We start from the raw sequence: 21211 nt of genomic DNA, 5'->3' as shown, positions 1-21211 counted from the left end.
GTGTTTGTGGTTTTAAGTGTAAACAATAAAGCACAGACTTAAGACACAGGTATTTTTACTAGCTATATGGATTAATTAATTATCGTAATGAATTAAACCTATGCAAGTAATCTACAGGCATTAAGAATTAGTTATGGTTTTCTATTTACAGAATCTTGGTTTTGTTTGTGCATTTAGAATACACAGATAGGTTGAAAATGGGGCTTTTCCTCATGTGGCTACAAGGCTTGATGGAGGACACCAAATCATCTAAATACAGTACTTCGCTATCTAGTTCAGTTAGATGCTACCTATGACAGTGGAATTCTCTGCAAAATCTAGGGCTTTTAAACTTTTATGGCTTTAAAAGATGGCTTTTAACAACTTTACTTGCTGCTCACGCAACATGAACATGTTTCTGAAAAGCTTTTGAGCAAAGAAAGATAGTATGATAAATCAACATCAAAAAATTTTACTGAAAAAAAAACATGAATCCTGTTCTTACAAAATTACATGAATGAAGAAGTAACCACGCATACTTGCTGTAGCAGCTAGCTAGCTAACTTTCTTAGGAACATTTTTGGCCATTTATATAATAAACACGATACTAGTTTCGAGCTTTCTCTGCTTTTCCAGAAATGGCCTAGATAACGTCTCTCAAAGAACGTACACAGCCAACTTTGAGGGGGAAAGTAATGAGATCAAGAAAGGACTACTGAGCTCGAGATTTTTTGCTGAATTGCTGAAGTTCAGAGGATTCCCTTTTGACACAGCTAACAGGAACTACGATTTTGACTGTTTGCTGTAATAGGTGTAAAAAACAACTTCTGGTGCTCCAGAGAAAGACGGAAGGCATCTAAGCCATCTTCCCACAGTTCACACATTGCAGCATCTGGCACAGAACAGGTATTTACATAGATAAAATCTCCTTGATTCTACTTATTTCTCCCATTGTGCTTTATAGAACAGAGAAAACCTCCACTGTCAAGTCACAGACCTTGGTGCATCCTGCCCAAACACTCCTTACTGGTTTCCTTGTGGCAGCCTCCTGTTTCTGTTATACAGAAGTCTTTAGAACTCCTCTGTTACTGGGTAAAATGACTAAGACAAATCTTAAGTGAAGAAAATTAGCTTTATTTATGCAAATTAGAAAAATGGATTGTTAGAACTTTGGTCAGATGGTTAATTCTGTACAATTTACAATTATATTTATATACAAAACTTATAATAAAATACAGTACATCACACTTCCTGAGTCACAGTGTTCTCAGTTTCTCAGTTCTGCAAATGCTTTTTTCCCAACTAATTACTTTCAGCAAGGAAATACTATCCTCAGTTTGATAGTGTTTGGTTTAGGTAATACTGGTATTAAGAAGTCAATACACTGTATGTAGAAAATGCTTCATAGCCATTGCAATTTTAATAATTGTTTTTTTATATTAAAATGTTCCTTGATAAAAATGATAATTTAATACTCCTTAATATGAGTTTGTTGTACTTTATTTAACAAGACAAGCTGATTTCAAATATTTCCATCTCTTGGTGTAGAGATATGTATATTAAGGAGAGTTACATACATATATATATAAATAACTGATCATCTAAAGATCAGGAAACAAACATCCAGATATAATAGACGTCTGAATCAGAGGCACAGTGTATTAAAATTGCTGTCCTATCTTGGACAAGATATGTAAGCTTCAGTTGCATGGCTAACATAATACAAAGTTAACACAAGTGTATGTCCTGAAAAGTGAGAGTAGGTCAAGCAGCAAGGCACCGAGCCTGCAAATACTTACATATGCATAATAGTCCCACTGTATAAAGCACTACTGGGGCCTCACAGAAGATGCATTACAAAGTTGTATTTAACAGCATTTGTTAAATCTTGGCCAGCTCAGAATTTATTGAAATTAAAGCTATCAATATTACCTTTATTGAGTTGAATTTTGAGATCAACAATAATTTATAGTAAGGCTTTACAAGGATATTTAATCTATTTACTTAATGATGCAGAATGTTAAATTATTAATTAGGATAGATTACAGCCTGCAAGTAAATTTATAATCCCAGTTAAATCTAAAACCCAGAGTAACTTACTTTTGATATACTCTGATTTAAAGCAAAAATAAATTTACTTAATCACCAAATGTAGGCTGCTCCTAAATTTATCTATGATTATTATAGTTTTTTAATATACACGTGCATTTCTGGTAATTTAATACAAAATAATCCAAAAATACAGATTAGATGACCTGTGATAGATTTTATTCATAGTGATCAAAAATGTTTAAGAAGTCTATGACACTAACAAAGTTATCTAGAGATTTGCTTTCTCTTAAAAAGTTCCTATGGTGATTCAATGCAAACTTAATTATGTATGAGATCAACTCTTCCTACTCTAATTAGAAATCAAAAGGGACATTTTTTGCTGTCAATACCAAAGTGCATAAAATTACAGTAAGAGACTTTAAAGAAAGTTGGTCTTCAGCTGAATGCTTGCACTTTTCGCAGGATTCTTTGCATGTTTAGCAGTTTTCACTTTGATGCTTTCTTGATTGCCTTTTACAGCTGATTCAAGCCTGGCTTTCATAGTTGGAGAGGAAGCTATTAGTTTTTTAAAAACTGATGAGTACTGTGGACCAATCTGCATCAGATTTTGCAAAGCAAACTCATGTAGGTATTTTGCTGAGTTTGTAGCAGAAACCAGGGCATTTTCATCCAAAAGAAAGGAAATAAGGATGGGAAGAAGGCAGGCCACCAAATGAGCACCTATAAACATTCAAAACGATGTTTAGTCACACTTTTTAAGAACAGCTTCAAATACTAGCTAGAAGTATTTATCTCTCGTGAACCAAATTAACATTTAACACAAACTATAAAGTAGCAACTGTTACTTGAACTATACAGTGAAAAGCAACATAAAAATTTTGTTAGCAATTATTGTTCAGGACTGGATTTCCTAGTGTTGTTGGTTTTTTTGTTTTTTTTTTTTTTTTGTTTTTTTTTTTTTTTTTTTTTGTTGTTTTTTGTTTTTTTTAAACCTGTGGCAGATTTCAGCATATCTAACACTCTGGATACTAGTAACAGAAGTACTTACGGTGCTCTTCCTCAGCTGTAGCTATAAGAGTTATTACCACCTTTATTCCCTCCTGAATGACTTGAAGTTCGGCAGCATTCTCAGGTTTTGCTTTTTCTGTTTCCCGCAATTTTCCCACAATGGATGATGCTAAAGAATGAATATAAGGATATGACACAGTTTTGTTTGGATGCTGAAAGATGGAGTGCAGCAGCTGGTAGCATTTATGCTGTACCTAAAGGAAAAAAATCAAATGTGCAGTTACTTAGAGTTAGACTTATTCCAGCTTTTCAGGTAAAATTTTAGAGAGAGGGGAAAAAAGAAAATGTGCCTCAACTGGAAAGTTTACCAGGTCACAGGCTATTAATGCATTATAACTTGTAATCAAATTATTAACAGAAACTAGATCATACTTCCTGTTTCTTTCCATTGAGACTTACATCTTTCTAGGTATTCCAGTTAAGGGGGGGGGGGGAATCTTATTTTTGTGTGAAGAGTGTATCTTAGTACTGTTTTGAAAATACATATTTTTTTGAAAAAAATGCACTGAAAATAAATGCTTAAAATGCAATTACTACCTTTGTCAAACCAGAGACAAAATTTTAAAATGCCTCAAATGATTTAAGCAGCTTAAGTGTCACTGGAAGTTAACAGTTAAGGGCCTGCAAGATTTCTGAAAGGCAAATGCATAAAGCACTTAAATAACATTTGCAAATGCGTGATATATGCTGCTATCATTTTCTTGCAGCCATGTTTGGCATTCTGTGTTCCCTGTCAGTGGAAATGAACATTTATAATACCAGACATATTAATATATTAAGAAGTATTTCTTCAGCTGAATATTTATCAAGTTAAAGGTAACTTCATTTTACGTTAGTACAGGAATATATACAGAGAAATTGCAAGAAAAAACAGTTTGCAGTGAATTCTCACGTTCATAAAATATAGTATCTAATGCATGTTATTTCCAGAGCTGGACTTTGACTGTACAAAAAGTCTCAACTTCTGTAAAAACCATTTGTATTTATAGTAATAATAAACAACAGTAAACGTTTTTTTCTGATGTGTTGCTTTTTTAGATGAAGAATAGTAACATCTGACTGTGGTACTAAAGTAACTACATAAAAATATTTGTATTAGGTCAGAACAAACATTAATCTAGCTCATATACTGCGTCCAGCAGTTTCCAGCAGCTGATGCCTAACAAAGAGCAGAAGTTATGTAGTATATTCCCCCAGCTCCCAAAAATCTGCAGCTTAGGGACTTCTTGAGCAAAAAGTGGCATCTGGCTTTGGAAGATAAAATGAACAGATAAAATGAAACAGGTGCCCTCAACACTACCCAACTATATCATGTATTTATCAAAGTATAAAGCTGTCAGTTTGAAGCAATGAAAAAATATCATTGCAATCTGGAATTTTATACAGGAGAAAAAAAGATAAAATGCACTGCTAGATATGGTCTCACTAAATTCTTTAAACTGTTCTTTAAATAGAGAAGATCTATACAGGGCAGAATTAACTGGACTCAACACACAGAATCAATGAAACAACTGAACAGAAAATGAGCTTAAATGCATTTAATATGCTGTTAATAGAACTAAATATTCTTAGAACTGGACCAGAACTTACAAAAGGATCTTTTGAGTCAAGTGTTAATTTAAACTTCTCAATACAACGCTTTTGAAGGCACTCCATGGTTGTAACTTCTGGACTGGTAGACACAACAAATATTGTAATGGCAGTAAGCAGACTAATTTCATCAAGTTCTTGGAGGAGCCCATCTGCTGTCAATAAAGCAAGCAGTCTGTTAGATTTGCATTAAAAGGTAAATCTATAAATTCAAATGTTACAAAGAGGTGGAAAAGAAATATCTTGGTCTCTGCGAACCCCCCTTTTTCATACCCATGCATGTCCAAGCACTGACAAGGATGTATACTGTAATAAAAACAGGCCAAAATCAGAATGCGGGAGTGGTGCTATGCATACTTAGAAATACTAGCATACTCCAGGTCCCACTTTTCCTTTGTATAAAGTGAAATAAATCTCTTTAAATAGCTGGTATGACATACTAGGGTGTAACAACCTATTTTGACAATTACATAAAATTTGCATAAAGAATGTGTTCTTTTGATATGACTGAGGTTGTTGTTTCTCAAATAATTTGCTAAACAGCATTATGAACAAAGTTCCAATAACAAATGCTGCAACAACAAACTACAGCTTAGAGATTAAACGTAAGAAATCATAAAGGTAATATAAAATTGGGATGTAAATGATTTAATTTTATTAAAAACAAAATTCAAGAGAAATCTGACCAATAAACAGCACACCTAAAATAGTTACACATGAGGGAGTAAAAGTAATATTTATCAGAAGAACATGAGACTTTCATGTCAGATGTAGGAAAATTTAGCCTGATTATCTCAAAAATTCTGTGGTAGTAAGCTGTATGTGGTAGCAGGACAGCATCCTAAACGCTTGTCTACTAACAAATCTATAGGATCATTCATATGCGTTTTAGGAATTATATAACTTAATTGTTTTTCAGAGCCTTTTTTTTTTTTTAATGGTGCATGGTGTCTCATTTACTCAACGAAGTAACTTCAGAAGCATTAAGCACTTTGGCAGGAGAGGGGGAGACGCATCAAGCTATTTTGAAGAAAACTGGAATTCAGTTAATAAGAACAATGAAACAATTTGTTATTAATTAAATAAAACTACTTAAACAGGTTCAATAATTATCAGTGGTTTTAACACTGAAGAAATAACCAAAGTTGAATTCACAAGCCACAGACGATTCCTCATTGTTTGAGATCACCATAAGCATCCACATTTTAGAACATGTAGATCTTACCACTCTACATCTCATTTATTATCAGTCAAAAGAAGACATCAAGCTTTATCTTTTTATTTTTGAATTAACTAAATAAATATACCATAGTGAGAGGGAAAAAAAATCTCTTAACATATAGCTACTAATATCAAAAGATGTCTTTACTGCTTGAATAAGACAAGGTGCTTGGCAAGGGCATTCCTTTTTGCAGCAGTTTAATTTTAAGCTTCTTTTTCATCAATAGAAACTTTTAAATGTAAGCAATTTAACAAACTGAGGATTAGGTTAATTTTTCTAATTCACTTTAAATATATTTCATGTCTTTTTTTCTTTTCAAATGTGGAATTTAAAATTTTTTTTTTTTTAAGACATTTACCACTCTAGTGAGACAGGGGGTAAGATTGTCAAAGAGACCTACTTCTCTCAGAATAAATATACATCACAATATGTTCCAAGTAGATCAACATATATAAAAATAATTACAACATTATAAAAATAATTACAAGAAGATCTATGTTTTTATGCATAAAAATGAGTTAAAGAGAAGGATTTTTACAGATTTGACATGCTGAAATTTGCACGGATTAAGGAGTAACATTTCTTAAAAGCTGCTTCAGCATTGCTTTGTCACATGATATATCAGTTAGTTTCAGACATCAAATATTTAATACAGCATATCCATACATACATACACACACACTTGTGCATTTCTATACAATTACATTCAACTCAAGCTAAATTTCTTTAATTTGGCACAAAGTTTCTTAAATTAAATTTTTCTGTATACATGAAAGAAGAATATTTGAATATTTAATAGTTGATATGCCTATTATAGAGAAGAGAGATAATTTTGGAGACTGAAAAGAGAGAGTCATTGAGAAAGAAACATTAGTAACAGTCTGTGAACAGAGCACTGAATAGAATTTTAGTAGCAATTTAAAATAGCTAAGGACAGAAAACAACTGTATAAATTATCTTGGGATAATACTGTAATTCTGTATTTTGTTGAATTTGGCAGAAGATCTGGTTAGATTTTTTTTCCTTTAAGTGCATTTTTAAAGCCATATCATTTCACTGATAAACTTTAGAATACAGTCCTATGAACAGTTCAGTTGGCATAGAACAAGAGCTTCAGACCAGCTGTTATCAAAGGATTTACAAAGAATCATAATCCATGGAAAGAACTATAAAATCTTGTTTTGTGCTACATCACATAAATGACAAAGAAACTGGTTACTACTACAACTACCATATAGACTGCAGTCCAAGCAACAACCAAGATTGTTCTGAATAATATTAAAATTGGACCAAGGAATAAAACAAATTTCATCTATGGACATTAAGAGATCTTAAATTAAGCATTCATCTCATTTTTCTGTAAGTGAGATATTAGTCTTTTAGAATTGCATGAATCTGATATAAACAAGCAACCTTTCACCCAAACATTTTATGTTTTTTGAACACACACACACACACCCAAATTTGTGCTTACCTTGATCCCAACAGTCAAGCACTGTGACCAAAGCACTACGCAGCAGATCAGTCCAAGCAGTCCGACTCTTCTCTGCTCGAGCCATTGGAGAAGACAAGAGCCCTCTAAGAGCTTGTAGAGATGCAGCAACTGTCAAAGGTAACTGGCCATCTTGCAACTTCACAGCAGTTTCTTTGAGTACTCCAATAATTAGGTACAAGATAGTAGGAAGAACTGAAACGCTTCCTGTAAAACAAAGCAAATGAGTATCACACAAGTGAAAAAAATTTAGGTACCTTTGACATTAAAAAAAATGAAGCACATTTCTTGGGTTCTCTTTTTTTTATTTATAATTTATCATTTTTAATTACCTGTGTGAATGGAAACACTGGTAATTTGAAGGAAAGTTTCAATAGCAAATGTGGAGCCAGACTGCTTAAGTGATGTTAAACTTTAGATAAATAAATAAAAAAAAAAAACCATATTTTTACCTTGATGGTTTTATAAAATGAAGTGTGTAATTACTTGAAATTCAGAGAAAGGCAACAACAAAAAGATGAGAAGCACTGAGGAGCATTAAGAGATGAGAAATTATTAAAGTATACAAACTACTGAATGGTGGAAAATGAATTATGAGCATCTGAGTATGATTTGCAATGAAAACAATATTGTGAAGGAAACTAAGAGGTAATAGTTTTGAAACCAGTAAGAAGAAATACTTTTCCTACATGACGTGTAATTAGGCAAGGATCTTGTTGCTCCAAAAAGTCACTAAAATAAAGAATTTAGCAAGATTAACAAGAGGCTTGCAAAATGCAAAAAGGTAACAGGAAATAGCCAAGTCTAACGAATATTTTGGAAAAGAAGAGACCTAAGAAGAGAAGCAGATGATCCCACAGTCTACTTAACAGTTCCTTATCTATCCCTGAGCATCTGGTAGCTGAGATGCCAGAACAATATACTGTTTATAAAAATCTCAGGAATATCTTGATATAGCAGTTTTGCATATTCTTACATCTTTGAATATAACAGTAATACAAATACAATCCTGCACATATGGGAGATGATCTAAAATGCTGCATACATACATGTTCCTCCTAACTTAAATCTGATTCAGCAAGCAAAGAGTTTAGCATGTGATTTAGTATACTTAAGTCCTTCCTTATTCACCAAAATGCTTATGTCTGAGATTTAATATATTTGTATTATGTTCATTAGAGATCTGCATAATAATGAGGGCCTCTGACCTGTGTGTAAATATCTCCTGAGCCTCAAGATTTTTATCTTCTATTTTAAATTGTCAAGTGTCTAAAAACTGACTGTTCAAATTTAGTAGGAAATACTAAACATGAACACCATTTATTAGTAAATTTTATTACGCATAAGCATCATGACAGATGCCTGAAGTAAGAGAAATTCACAGGACTAACTTCAGTTTTCTATTAAAGGAAAAAATTGATGCAATTCCATAAAAGCAATCTCTTTGATGATCTGCATTGCTCTGGAGAAGCTTCCTTATCCAAATGACTATATAGCTTGCTTATGCTCATTTTAGTCACCTTACTTAAATGCTTAAGTTCTCTAGTGTAAACATTGCATATGGTCTGATCCTGAAAGTTGTTGGTTTGTGGAATAACTTGAACTGCTGAAGACAACAAGTACTAGAGGCAAAAAAGAAGATCATAGATAATTTTTCTTACAAGGTAGCTGCCCTCAGAACCAAGTGATGCTGTATCTGTTTCCTTTTGCTTTGAACTGACAACGGGCCGCAGATGGGGGGAAAAAAAATCATTATCATTCTCCTGCAATGACAGCAAGAACTGTTAACTATTCTACTTGGAGTATACTGTCTCCTAAAGCTGAAACCTTGACAACCACGATAGAAGAACATGGTGATGGAGCACAAATGCAAGGAAAAAAAAATAAAATTGCCATAGCCAGTAAGTGCAATGATTTGCCTCAGGCATAACACAGATACCCGAGGTGGAAAAAGAGGAGTAAGGCAGAAATAGTCTATAGGGCATGGCTGTATGAATTCAAAAGATCATACATACGAATATTATATATCTTTAAAAAATAGCAATAGCAGCAACAAAACCCTTAACAATTTGGAGTGCATCTAAAATGAAACATGTTGAAGTGAAAGTTAAATAATTGAGAAATCAACTTTAACTCTCTACAATGGGTTCAGATGATTAAATGTTCAAATGAGGGGTTTTATGGAAAAGTAACATGAAATCTTTGCCTTTTGATTTCAATTATGGCTGTGTTACAAATTCCCAAACAGAAGATTCAAGTAGAATAGAAGTATGTAGCTATTGTATACTTTCCTGTACAAAGAAACTGCACTGCTACATGTGGGAGGAAAAGAAAAACTACTCTTTCAATTACTCTAGTGATTTGTTTTATAATCTGACAGTAACTAAAGTAATTAGAACAGAAAATTGTTACAAGCAAATCAACAAAATTTTCTGTCAGATTTTCCCCAGCTGAGAAAATTAGGTAGTAACAAGGGGCTTAGAACAGTCCTGTATTTTTTCATTTAGTCTTTCCTTCTGATGAAATAGCATACCTTCAGGAGAACAGATCGCAGGAACATCAGAGAGAATAACTAATGCTGCTGATACCAGTCTACTTCCGTCCTCTGACAACAGCAGATGTTTTCCAGATTGAACTGCAGGACTACAAGTTAATTTAGGGTTGAGCTGGGGAAGCTGTCTGACAAGAATACAGACACACAACTCCAGTGTTGCAAAGACTAATGATTTCCCAGGCACCAGTCCTCCTGTATCTTTGCCTTCTCCAAATTCTGGTAACGTTTCCTTTTCTGCAGCACCATCATCAACTACAACAAAAAAGATGAAATATGACAGAAATCTGCAAATTGTACTTTGCTTCCAAAAAGCTTACTACTTAGAACTGTTTCACCATCAAATGATAATCCTGACACATACACATGTGTGCACATAAACAAACACACCACGTTCCCAGTTCTACTGGCTGACATCCGTCCTTCTGCATGAGCAACCAACCTATGCACTGACTGTCACAGGGCAAAAGCGTTTGCAACAGATTTAGACTTAAAACTTGCTGAGGTACCATGCCGATATTGTTTCACTTGATGTAAGTATTGGGGGTTTTTCCCCTCCCACATCCCCCCTTTTCTTTTTTTAAGGAAAAGAACCTTACGAAGTTACAGTCGGAGGAATTAGTGGAGTCTGGCTTGCAACAACTGTGTGTGCTGATTCTCTTGTTGTTTATTGATATCGATTCCCCTTTCCCCCCCCAGGATTCCTCCCTTCCTGATGCTGCACAAGCCTCTCCCCACTGCAGTTTCTCCAGTTTTCCTGTATTCACTTTCTCCTCTGCTCATACCCTCTAGTCACCTCCAAAACCAGTTGCAATCTATGTTATCACCCCAATTTCTTAAGTCAAGCACCTGGACAATATGTAAACCACAGTAAGTCACCAGCTGTGAAACACTTAGGTTAAGAAGCACTTTGGAATATCACCTTCAAAAATGCAGTTTTCCAAGACAGAATTGCCTTAACCCTAATAAGATATACTCAGCATCTTGTACATTATTGTACCTTCTGCACTTCTGCGTTTTTCTTTCACATGTTCCTGAGCTGCAAAAAGAATCAGCCGAACCACTTCAAGGGCAGCAAGCTGAATATCAGGTGATTCTCTGGTCAGTATCAGTCGATGCAAAACATTCAACAGCTCTATACTCAGCTCCTACAGTAAGAAAAATGCTTAATATATCCCCTTTTGGATGCAGAAATTTTAGAAACAGGTATTCTGTGCCAAATGATTAATATTTGTTAAAACCAACACTATGATTCAATCTCACTAAGAAACACTGTACTGTTGATAAGGTTCTAAGAGTATTTTCCTTAGATACCTAGCTCCTAGAAACAGCAGATCCTACTCAGATCTCTCAGTTCCCTAAACCAGCTTCCCTTCCACACCAACACAACTGTTCCTGCTGAAATCTCTAGTAACCTTGTTTTTAATGGATCTGGAGCCACAACACCATCTCTGAATTGTTAGCCATTCCACCGCAACTAACGATACATTTCTTGAAACCACTGCCTTTATTTTCTGGAATTCTGTCTCTACCTGGCTCTCGGGTAATTAGAAAATTAGTCCTTTCTGAATAATCTCCTTGGCTTTTCTACCCCTCATCACCAACAAAGGTTCTGTGTTGTGCTCTTTTTCTCTCCTCCCTCTACAGCTTTGTGTCTTTGTAAAGCATATAATTCACCTACTGCTGTGCTGAAGATTCCTGGATATACAGTAGTCAGTAGGGATATACTGACTCAGACTATTATTTAGGTCCTCACATGCAGGGTTTTGTCTTACAAACATTACACAGAAATAATCTATAAGATGCTACTTTTGCAGTCTTCAAAACTGAAACTTTAACCCAGGTATCTGGTATCTCACATCACTATTGCTACAGAAGCTTTTTTCCTTTGGCCTTGCAGTCATGCCTAGCTTACATACCCACTCCCATATCCCTCTATCACTTTTTTTCATTGAGTATTCCTGCCTTTTTTCCTTTTTATGCTACAATGCTTTAAACATAAGCTGCTTGATCTCACTTTTGAGGTCCTTGATGACTTTATCTGCACTATACGTCCTTTTCCTTCACTGTCCTCAACCTGTAACTCCTACCTCCAACTGACAGCATGCTGAATTCAACTGCCTACTTTTAAAGTTTTAAGCAAGCCCCTTTCTTACACATGTTGCTTGTTGTACTTATGAGTATTTCCCTTGATAGCCTTTAACAAATGTAAGAAATTTAATACTTTCCCAATATTCTATTAACTGACTAAATATATAGAGAGAATATGTGATGAATTCTGCCTCCTTCAGTTTTATACTGTAGGTATATATATTAAAAGCTTCAAAGTGACCACACTTGCTTTTTCTTTCGAGAGTCACAATTCAACTTCTTTACCAACTATCTTCAAAATAATTGCCTAGCCTGCCTCATGACCAGATCAGTGTTCAGAGGTCATCCTCAGAAATATTCAGACAATAAATCTCAAAATAAAAACAGAGGGAGAACTGTCAGAAATGTGTACTTTATTATACTAAAACAAGTTTTCTCAATGCAGATATTAGCCCAGGAAAAATTTAAAATTATTAGGATTCCCTCAGTTTTTATATATTTATTGCATTTTTCATTTTCAGGTAGGCAAATACTCAATGCTACAAAATGACTTTTATATTGATTATATTTGGTGGAATAACGATTTAAAAAAAATAGTATTTTCTGTCACTCTGTTGGAAAGCCTCCTCCCCTTCATCTAATTCTGAAAGCTGAAGAATCCTATTTATTGTTACACAAAGACAGTGAGCTTTCACATGCACTGAAGATTTCACTTGAAGACCAAGTTATTTGTTTCTGAATTTTCTGAATATTTCTTAAAAGTGTTTTAAGAGGAGAGGTCACATCAACAACATTCTTTTCCTTATACCATTTGATTTCTGAACTGTTGAAGTCTAACTATAGAACAGAAAGAAAATAAAAATGAAATGTAGACATTCCATTAAACATTAAACATGGTTTGATTAATGAAACCAAAACATTACTGAAACTAATGAATTAGTGAAACAGTGAAACTAAAACATTACCAAAACTGACCTTATTTAAATACAGAAATTATGTTATCTATACAAATTCTAAATAATTAGATCTAATGAAAATAAAAGGAAGACAGCTTTGCATATGAAATGTGATTCTGAATCTGATATTCAAGTAATTGCTTATTTTAAACAGGGAATTGGAAAGTAAAAGACTTCAGTTACGCCAGAAAAGTCTTAGTTCTGTTTTCCACTTTATATCCACTTAAGCTTCTTTTTCAAACATTTTCATGGTGTCTTACCTCAGTTCTGTCTAAAAATCACAAATGTACACAAACCAAAAATATTTTCATTTGACATGTGACAGGCATAAAGCACACATGCTACAAATCAGCAAAGATTACAATTAAGACAGATTGACAACAGAATGGAATATACTTAGGAGAGCCTTCCCATGCCATCAGCAGACCACATAATGTTCCTCTACAGGACTGTTTTTGATGGAGAGAAACTGATAATCCAATATTACACTCATTACCAAAGAATAAATCACAAACACTCTCTTTAAACAACTTTTCACAGCAGCATGCTGTTTAGTCATTGAATGGAAAAGGTGATTGGGGAAGACTGTCCGGGTCTTGTCTGGTACTATAGAACAGCAAGAGAAAATCCTTATGGGATTGAGTGGTCTAAAAGACAGGAAGCCTCTTCCCAAATCCACGGAATTCAGTTTAGGGCTTTTGATCACTGTTACCTGATCACCACCTATTTTAGACCTCGGCCACGGAACATCAAAGAGTGCTTGTAGAGCACGTAAGCAGGAGGTAATGTTCTCCATTGCTGCATCTGATCGAGGAGAGCAAAGAAATTCCACGCTAATTCCTGTAAACATCAGGAGAAAAACAACACTCTTGGAATTTTAAAAAGTAATTTTGTAAATTGAGCTAAGTAATCTAACTATATTGAACAGACATAGGATTTGCTAATATTTGGAGCAAGAGCCCTATTTCTGCCAAAACAACGAAATGACTTCTGCTTCTATGCAGTATAAGACATGATTATAAACAGCTATTACCAAAAAACGAAACCAACCAACCAAACAATCCAAAAAACACAAGCAATTTCTGAGTAAAACAGTGAGCAGCAGGTCCAACAAATAGGTGGCAATTCATAGTAAGTACATCCCAGAATACTTGCCAAGTATTCTATTACATAACCAAACTGATTTATGTAACAGAATAAAATGACAGGGAAAATAACAATAGTTCACAAAGTCAAAGGCTGAGGCTTTGTCTTCTCATTTCACAAAAATCCAAAAGATTGCAGCTAACCATATGCTTACCACAACTCGACCATCAGCTAAAAATAAACGACACGAACCTAATGCCTGCAAATCCTAGATCAGATAAAAACAATTGCTTCTTTCTGAGGTTTCAGGACTCTTCAGATGATATTCTATGGTGTTGAAGAGAAACTTCATGTAAACTGTGAGCCATATTCTCAGATGTCACTCCACAATATGTGATGACTTGGGATACTAATCAAAGTACATTAAAAAATACCGTACTACAGAAATGTCTATGTTTAAAGTCCTTCAGGTTTCTCTGTACAAAGTGAAAAAATGAACAAGTGGAACAAGTTCAGAAGCAGAATACAGGAGGCATGTGTCTATGGTAAAGTACATAAAATTTAAAGCACTAACAAAGTAGCACAAGAAAAGAAGTGCCTTATGTCTCAGAGGCCCACTGAGAGCAAAGTTCAAAGCAAAGCTGGCTCTATACAGAGAGAAGGCGATTCTGGGATTCAAAAGAGAAGCCATATACATCTGGGTCATATAAATTCTTTTCAAAAAGAGAGAACAAAACAAGGATATAACTGAGAGACCAAAAGAAAAAAATATATAACCAGGAATGCCTACAGTGTGTAAATTTAGAGAATTAGGACTAAATTCAACTGTCTGATTAGTCTAGTAAAGGAAGCTTGAACAGAGCTTTGTGTGAAACAGTGTACTTCAGTGAAGCACTCTGTAATTGAAGTGCTACAACCAAGATCAAATCTATGCTTAAACTTGAACTTGCTTGTTTATGAGCAGAGCAGTAATTGGAACACTTAGTTCAACAGAGCATTCTGTTTTTCTAAGCACAATTGGGAAAACACACAGTTTTGTCATTAGGACTTAAAATTCTTCTGACCATATGTTTGTCAAAGAGATTCAATACTCAACAATGCAGTCAGGCATGGACAATTACATATTTCTTTGCCAACAGGTTTATAGCTATTAAAATGACTTTCTGTCTTACAACATCTAGACAGATTATACACTCACTAACCCAAGATAAGATGAAATCTGTCTGTATTCACATCCTCAGGAGATTTCACCAGGGGTCTGGAAGAAGAATCTTGACACATTGTAGTTGGAGTGACAGGCCTAGAGAGATTAGCAACTCCTTCATCTGGATCAACAACGATGAAACCTGTGCTAGTAAGCCATAATGCTGTAGCATAAAGTATTAGTGCCCAGGAGTTATAGTAATGAGGTCTGGCATTTTCGATTGTCTCTGCTGTATAAAATGTACCACCTATAAGAAGAGAATTTACAGTTTCAAGGATGTGATTTATTTTCAAAAACAGTAATTTCTCATTCTTATAGAAATGAGATTCAGCTTCTCATTGGAATGATATTTACTATATTTTATGACTTTTTCTGAAAATCATACAATATTTAAACTCATGCTATCGAAAGCACTTTATTTGGATAAAATACAATACAATTATCTCTTCCTTTTTTTAAGCCATAAAAATCTAAAACAAACAAAATTACCAAACAAACACTGTTTTCCTACCAGTGAAACCTGTTCTCAAAGCAGTGATTTTTTTTGGTAGGTACACAACCATGTGCCCTATTCACTGCATAGTTTAGATCTTAGTGTGATCTAGCTCAAGTTAGCTAGGATATTATGATAAGGGATCTGTGACAATACAGATCATTTGCCTTCCTACCTTCAGCAGGTAATTGAGATGCATATTCCGAAGGCAAAGTTAAGAGAGCAAAATCCTGAAGTGCAGCAAGCCAGAGTTTGCTCAGAGTTCCAAGATCTGCCTGAACTAACTCTAGGAGTCCGCTGGCCGAAGACGCTGTATCTCTATAACTTTCTTCTGTAGGATTTGCAATTTTCAGCGAGTGACTATGTGCATCACTTCGATTCTTTTGCTTTTCAACTGCAACTATGTAAACCTGTTTAAATATTTGGGAGGAAAAGAGAGAGATCCACAAACATTTAAACTTCAAAAGCTACTGTGATCGCAAGCATGACTGCCTGTTTAGCAGGCCTATGTTTTCCTAGAATTTATTCCTACTTCAAGTAAGCATGGCTAAACAAACACTTATTTTCTAAACCTCTGGAATATCCTCCCCCATCTAATCTTGATGCAAGATTCTGAAAGAGGGAAACCAGACAAGCCTTTGCTCAACAAGTGAAAAATGACATGAATTTGGATACCACAGACCGGAACTGGGTTATATTAACAAAATTTACACATACTGATTTTTGTGATCTCAGTAATTTTAACTCAGTTTTTCTGTTTTGATTCTTACTCCATTTGCATGAAATATGACTGAGGCTCACTCTCTCAAACAACTAACGTTGCTTTTAAAAATCTTTACGTGTAAAACCCTTCAAATTCTGGAAATAAGAAATGTGTAAGATCTTAAGTCAGCAGGAATCAGCTAGGACTTAAGTGAAATATTTGTAAATTACAGGTCATGAAAGCTTGCCCCGATTTCCTTTATCATAGCTTTTCACATCTGAGATCCAGTAGAAAAACATAAGGTTTTGCTTTTAAGATTTCTAGTAATTTTCATTATAGATTAGAGCAATTCACACATCTTCAGTTCTTAAAATTGGCCTCATACACAGTCTGATTTTTGCCTCAGCTTCTGACCAGCAATAGGCTTAATAGCCATGTATCATTAAAAATACCTACTCTATATAAGCATTTTGGATTTATCAAGACACCTTTTCTTGAATAGATGAGATAGACCGATCTACTTAAACGTCTCAATGTCAGCATGTTTACAAAATTTTTATTCCTACTTGCTAGCTGTTTTCTGCTGGCTGTCCTATTGTGCCAATATTCTTTTTCAAATCTATCCACCAGAAGTTATGTTTTTCTACAAATGTTGTCATTAATACCATCTACTGACACCTCTCTGCTTGTATTAAGAAATATATTAACCACCTATGTCTTCATATTAGCTCATATTTAGCTGGTTATCTACTGTCAGCATCAAGTTCATTACCAATGCTTTGTAAGACACATCTTCTAGACATTACTGACATTGTTGATTCTTAAATATCTAACCTCACATTTACATGTATTAAAACAGGCATTCATGTGAGCTGACTTTACGAAGCCAGTTAGTCACTGCAATACTTAACTGACATTGTTAACTTACAAGAACTCACTTGTAAGAAATTAAATGCCAATAAACAAAGACAATTCATGATGAATATTCAAAACTGATAGATCACTGTAACTATCTATACCTTCCCAATTTAAAATGGGCATTGAGTCAGTAGAACATGTTAAGAAATCTGAATAGTATAATGCAAACAGTTTAACGAAGGGTGCCATTGTCAAGTTTACAAAGCATCTTACGGATCACATTTATTTTTTGACCTAGGTAGGGCTGGTGTTCATGCAGTGTTCAGAGGAATCAAAGCCAAGTTTGCTTTGGAACCAACAACTATGTCATGGAGCATGTTTCCTGAAACCATTCTGTCTGAAAGCTTCTCACTCACGTAACAGATAAAGAATATTGTAACAGAGCATTATACTAACCTCTGCCCATGCCTTAAGCACAGCCAGTATCTCCATAGTTGAAGTGCTTTCATTATATTGTTGACTTTGTGCTTCTTTCCCAGCCTGTGCTTTGACCAAAGAGGATACTAGCAACTGGTGAACCCTTCGAAGGTCATTAAGGTCACTTACTACACCACTTGCTATCCAGGCACTGCAAACCTAATGTTTAAAACAGGATTAGTTAGAAACAATAGCCAAAGACTGCTGGATACATCTTTCTTCAACTATAAAATGATGTAACACACATTTCATTTCTACTCAAATATAGTTTCTCTCGGATTGTAACCTATGTGAAACAGCATTATAATTCAGTATGCATATGCATAAGATGAAAGCCAAAATGATTACAATGATGTCATAAATATTTTACAACTGAAGCATCAAATATTACAAAGTTTCTCAAAAGATTTTAAAGTGCATAAAATCTCTGAGGTGTTACCAAATAAAGGTAACATGGATGGCGTTATTTTCTGTGCATTAACAACTAAAGTCTTGATGATTTATTATTTCCTTTTTATCCTGTGACTTATCAAACAAAAGTAAAATTTCAGAGGGTCTACCACTTAGGAATACTGATTTTCAACACTTGCCTGACATGCTTTTGCTGTGACATCAGGAGGTGTTTCTGAAGCAAAGGCAGGCCTAAGTGCTGCTCCAACCTAAACAGAAGTTATAAAGCATTTAATACATAATGAGCAATTAACTAAATAATTACTTCTCATAAGCAAGTTGTGTTGTAGTCTTCCTTCAATAAAGCACAGACCTCCAGTTTCATTTTTCTCAGACTATTTTGATGAAATTGTTTTCTTTTGCTTATGCAGAAGACATTGTTTTCTTTGAGAGGAGTTTTCAAAGTCACTTCTATTCTTTCCACATTCTAAAACTGAAACAGCAACCTCTTCCTTCTTGAAGTCCTGATTTGATGAGTAGCCCTCAAAACAAAAACATTGTTTGAAACCATGAAGGCAGAGAGGAACCTCCTGAGGTTCAACAAGGGCAAGTGCAGAGTCCTGCACCTAGGGAGAAATAACCCCATGCCCAAGTACAAGCTGGGGGCTGACCTGCTGGAGAGCAGCTCTGCAGAGAAGGACCTGGGAGTGATGGTGGATGACAAGTTGACCAGGAGCCAGCAATGTGCCCTTGTGGCCAGGAAGGCCAATGGTCTCCTGGGGTGCGTTGGGAAGAGTGTTGCCAGCAGGTGGAGGGAGGTGATCCTGCCCCTCTACTCAGCCCTGGGGAGGCCTCATCTCGAGTGCTGTGTCCAGTTCTGGGCTCCCCAGTACAAGACAGACATGGAGCTACTGCAGAGAGTCCAGTGCAGGGCTATGAAGATGATCAGAGGGCTGGAGCACCTGCCCTGTGAGGAACGGCTGCGAGAGCTGGGCCTCTTCAGCCTGGGGAAGAGAAGACTGAGGAGGGATCTTATCAATGTGGACAAGTACCTGAAGGGAGGGTGTCAGAGGGACAGGGACAAAGTCTTTTCAGCTGTCCTGCGTGACAGGACAAAGGCAATGGGCAGAACTTGAAGCACAGGAAGTTCTGCCTGACCGTGAGGGGGAATTTCTTCCCCGTGAGAGTGAAAGAGCACTGGCACAGGTTGCCCCGAGAGGTTGTGGAGTCTCCTTCTCCGGAGGTATTCAAGGCCCGCCTGGACGCAACCCTGTCTAACATGCTCTAGGTGACCCTGCTGAGCAGGGAGGTTGGACTAGATGATCTCCAGAGGTCCCTTCCAACCTTACTGATTCTATGATTCTAAGACTTACAAGAGACTCAATGAGTGACATTTCCTTACTCAGAAAGAATATAGCCTTAAGGAAATAAATGGCTGAAGTTGGTCAACTTTGCGAAGTGAGAGAAGGCAAGAAGAGAATTTCTATTCATCTAATAAAGAACACATAAACCCCTACCAATCAGTTCTCAAAGATTCAGCTACTCTTATAGCTGGAGGCTATTTTCGCTAAAGGCTAATAAAAATTTTCTTTGCCACTTTAAATGATATCTGAAACTCACTTAAGTCTGAAACTCTTTGGGATGGAAATACAAAGTTTAATAAGACTATGTATAGAACGTCCAGTGCAATGGCATATCCTCACTGAGAGGATACAAGAATGAATTATTCAATAGATAAGGACCAATTCAGTCTCTGTAATTTAAAGAAATAATCTCCTAATTAGGCCCTAGTATTTACTCCTGAGTAAGCTCAGGCTTTTATTTCAGCCATGTCATTTTCAGAGTCTCTTACTGGGGGGAAACCAAGCTCCTCCTGAAAAATTACCTTGGTAACTGTTTACATCATTTTGAGGAAATATTGAAAGAGTTCTGTTTTGGGAGAGTTGAAGATCTAATGTCACTATGTGCTTTTTTATATGCTGAACGACCAATGAGATTTTTGCAATAAAATTTTTCCAGGCACACTGGAAACAAGTATGTTTTTACACTTATATTGAACCTCCGCATAATAAAAGTATGGGAAGCATAAATAACCATCTTGAGTTCATGAAGATCAGTGAAAAGGACTTTTTTCTAATGACAAGTAAAGTTTGTTAAGACCTTCCCATGGCTTAGACTTCATTTAAGGAACTTCTGAACAAGATCTATGGGGGAAACCACCATTTAAATTTGGAAAAGGCATTCTCCTATAGCTATCTATTTCTGGTTATTGTTATGGAAAGAATTTTGACAAGAAAAGGACTGGATATGCAATTGTGTCACATCTCTAACTTCTATAAAATATTTGATGAGAAGACCTGAGTATAGTATTAGACAAAACTTTTTAAGGATAACGAAGGTTAGGAGGAGAATGGAGTGTTAGTTAATTACCAGATCTATCTGTGAGCTGTTTGATGGTATTGTACAGCAAGGACGTATATTTTTTGCTTAGTAGTTACAGACTAGCTCAGGGCAACGTTCCTTCCCTCATAAAGACATGCCAACAGAATAGAATTCTAATGTCAAAAGGGGAAAGCAAGATCAAAATCACAGAATAGTAAGGGTTTAGATGCACCTCTGCAGATTATCTGGTCCAGCCCCACTGCAGGGTCACCTAAAGCAGGTTGCTTAGAGCCATGTCCAGTTAGGTTCTGAAACCTTCAAGGGTGCAAACTCTGGCCAATCTGTTTCAGTGTTCAAACACCCTCACATTAAAGTGCTTTCTTATGTTCAAGTGGAATTTTCTGCATTTCAGTTCATGCTCATTGCCTAGGTTGTCTTCGGTATCACTCTCTCTCTCTGCTTCTATGAGAGAAACTGATGTGACTTACTCAATACATGCTAGAAATTGAGGAAACGGAGCCAGATGAGGATTAATACAGCTGCCTGTCATGTTTAATGCAAGCGTAATCTGGAATGCAAAATGATCAGGGCAATACTTCTGTAAGTATTCCTTTTTT

General features: G+C 35.5%; 1 protein-coding gene across 9 annotated transcripts in view; it reads right to left on the bottom strand.

Annotated features, from left to right (window-relative positions):
- Positions 1-1114: 1114 nt before the first annotated feature.
- The window catches only part of HEATR5A (HEAT repeat containing 5A), a 71573-nt gene continuing 51476 nt past the window's right edge, over positions 1115-21211 (bottom strand). For 8 of the 9 annotated variants that reach the window (XM_062577906.1, XM_062577911.1, XM_062577908.1 and 5 more), the window contains 11 exons: positions 18413-18481; positions 17802-17981; positions 15960-16194; positions 15290-15538; positions 13714-13841; positions 10955-11102; positions 9937-10209; positions 7386-7610; positions 4690-4844; positions 3080-3293; positions 1115-2751 (listed from right to left, as the gene is read on the bottom strand). In XM_062577906.1, coding sequence (XP_062433890.1) covers positions 2450-2751; positions 3080-3293; positions 4690-4844; positions 7386-7610; positions 9937-10209; positions 10955-11102; positions 13714-13841; positions 15290-15538; positions 15960-16194; positions 17802-17981; positions 18413-18481 — 2178 coding nt within the window. In that variant the 3' untranslated portion in view covers positions 1115-2449. The remainder of the gene's footprint in view (positions 2752-3079; positions 3294-4689; positions 4845-7385; positions 7611-9936; positions 10210-10954; positions 11103-13713; positions 13842-15289; positions 15539-15959; positions 16195-17801; positions 17982-18412; positions 18482-21211) is intronic. The other variant, XM_062577910.1, reaches the window with a different exon arrangement.

This window comes from Rhea pennata, chromosome 5 (genome assembly GCF_028389875.1).
Source record: "Rhea pennata isolate bPtePen1 chromosome 5, bPtePen1.pri, whole genome shotgun sequence".
In the NCBI taxonomy this organism is placed as follows: Eukaryota; Metazoa; Chordata; class Aves; order Rheiformes; family Rheidae; genus Rhea; species Rhea pennata.
This window is presented reverse-complemented; position numbering and strand designations above follow the sequence as displayed.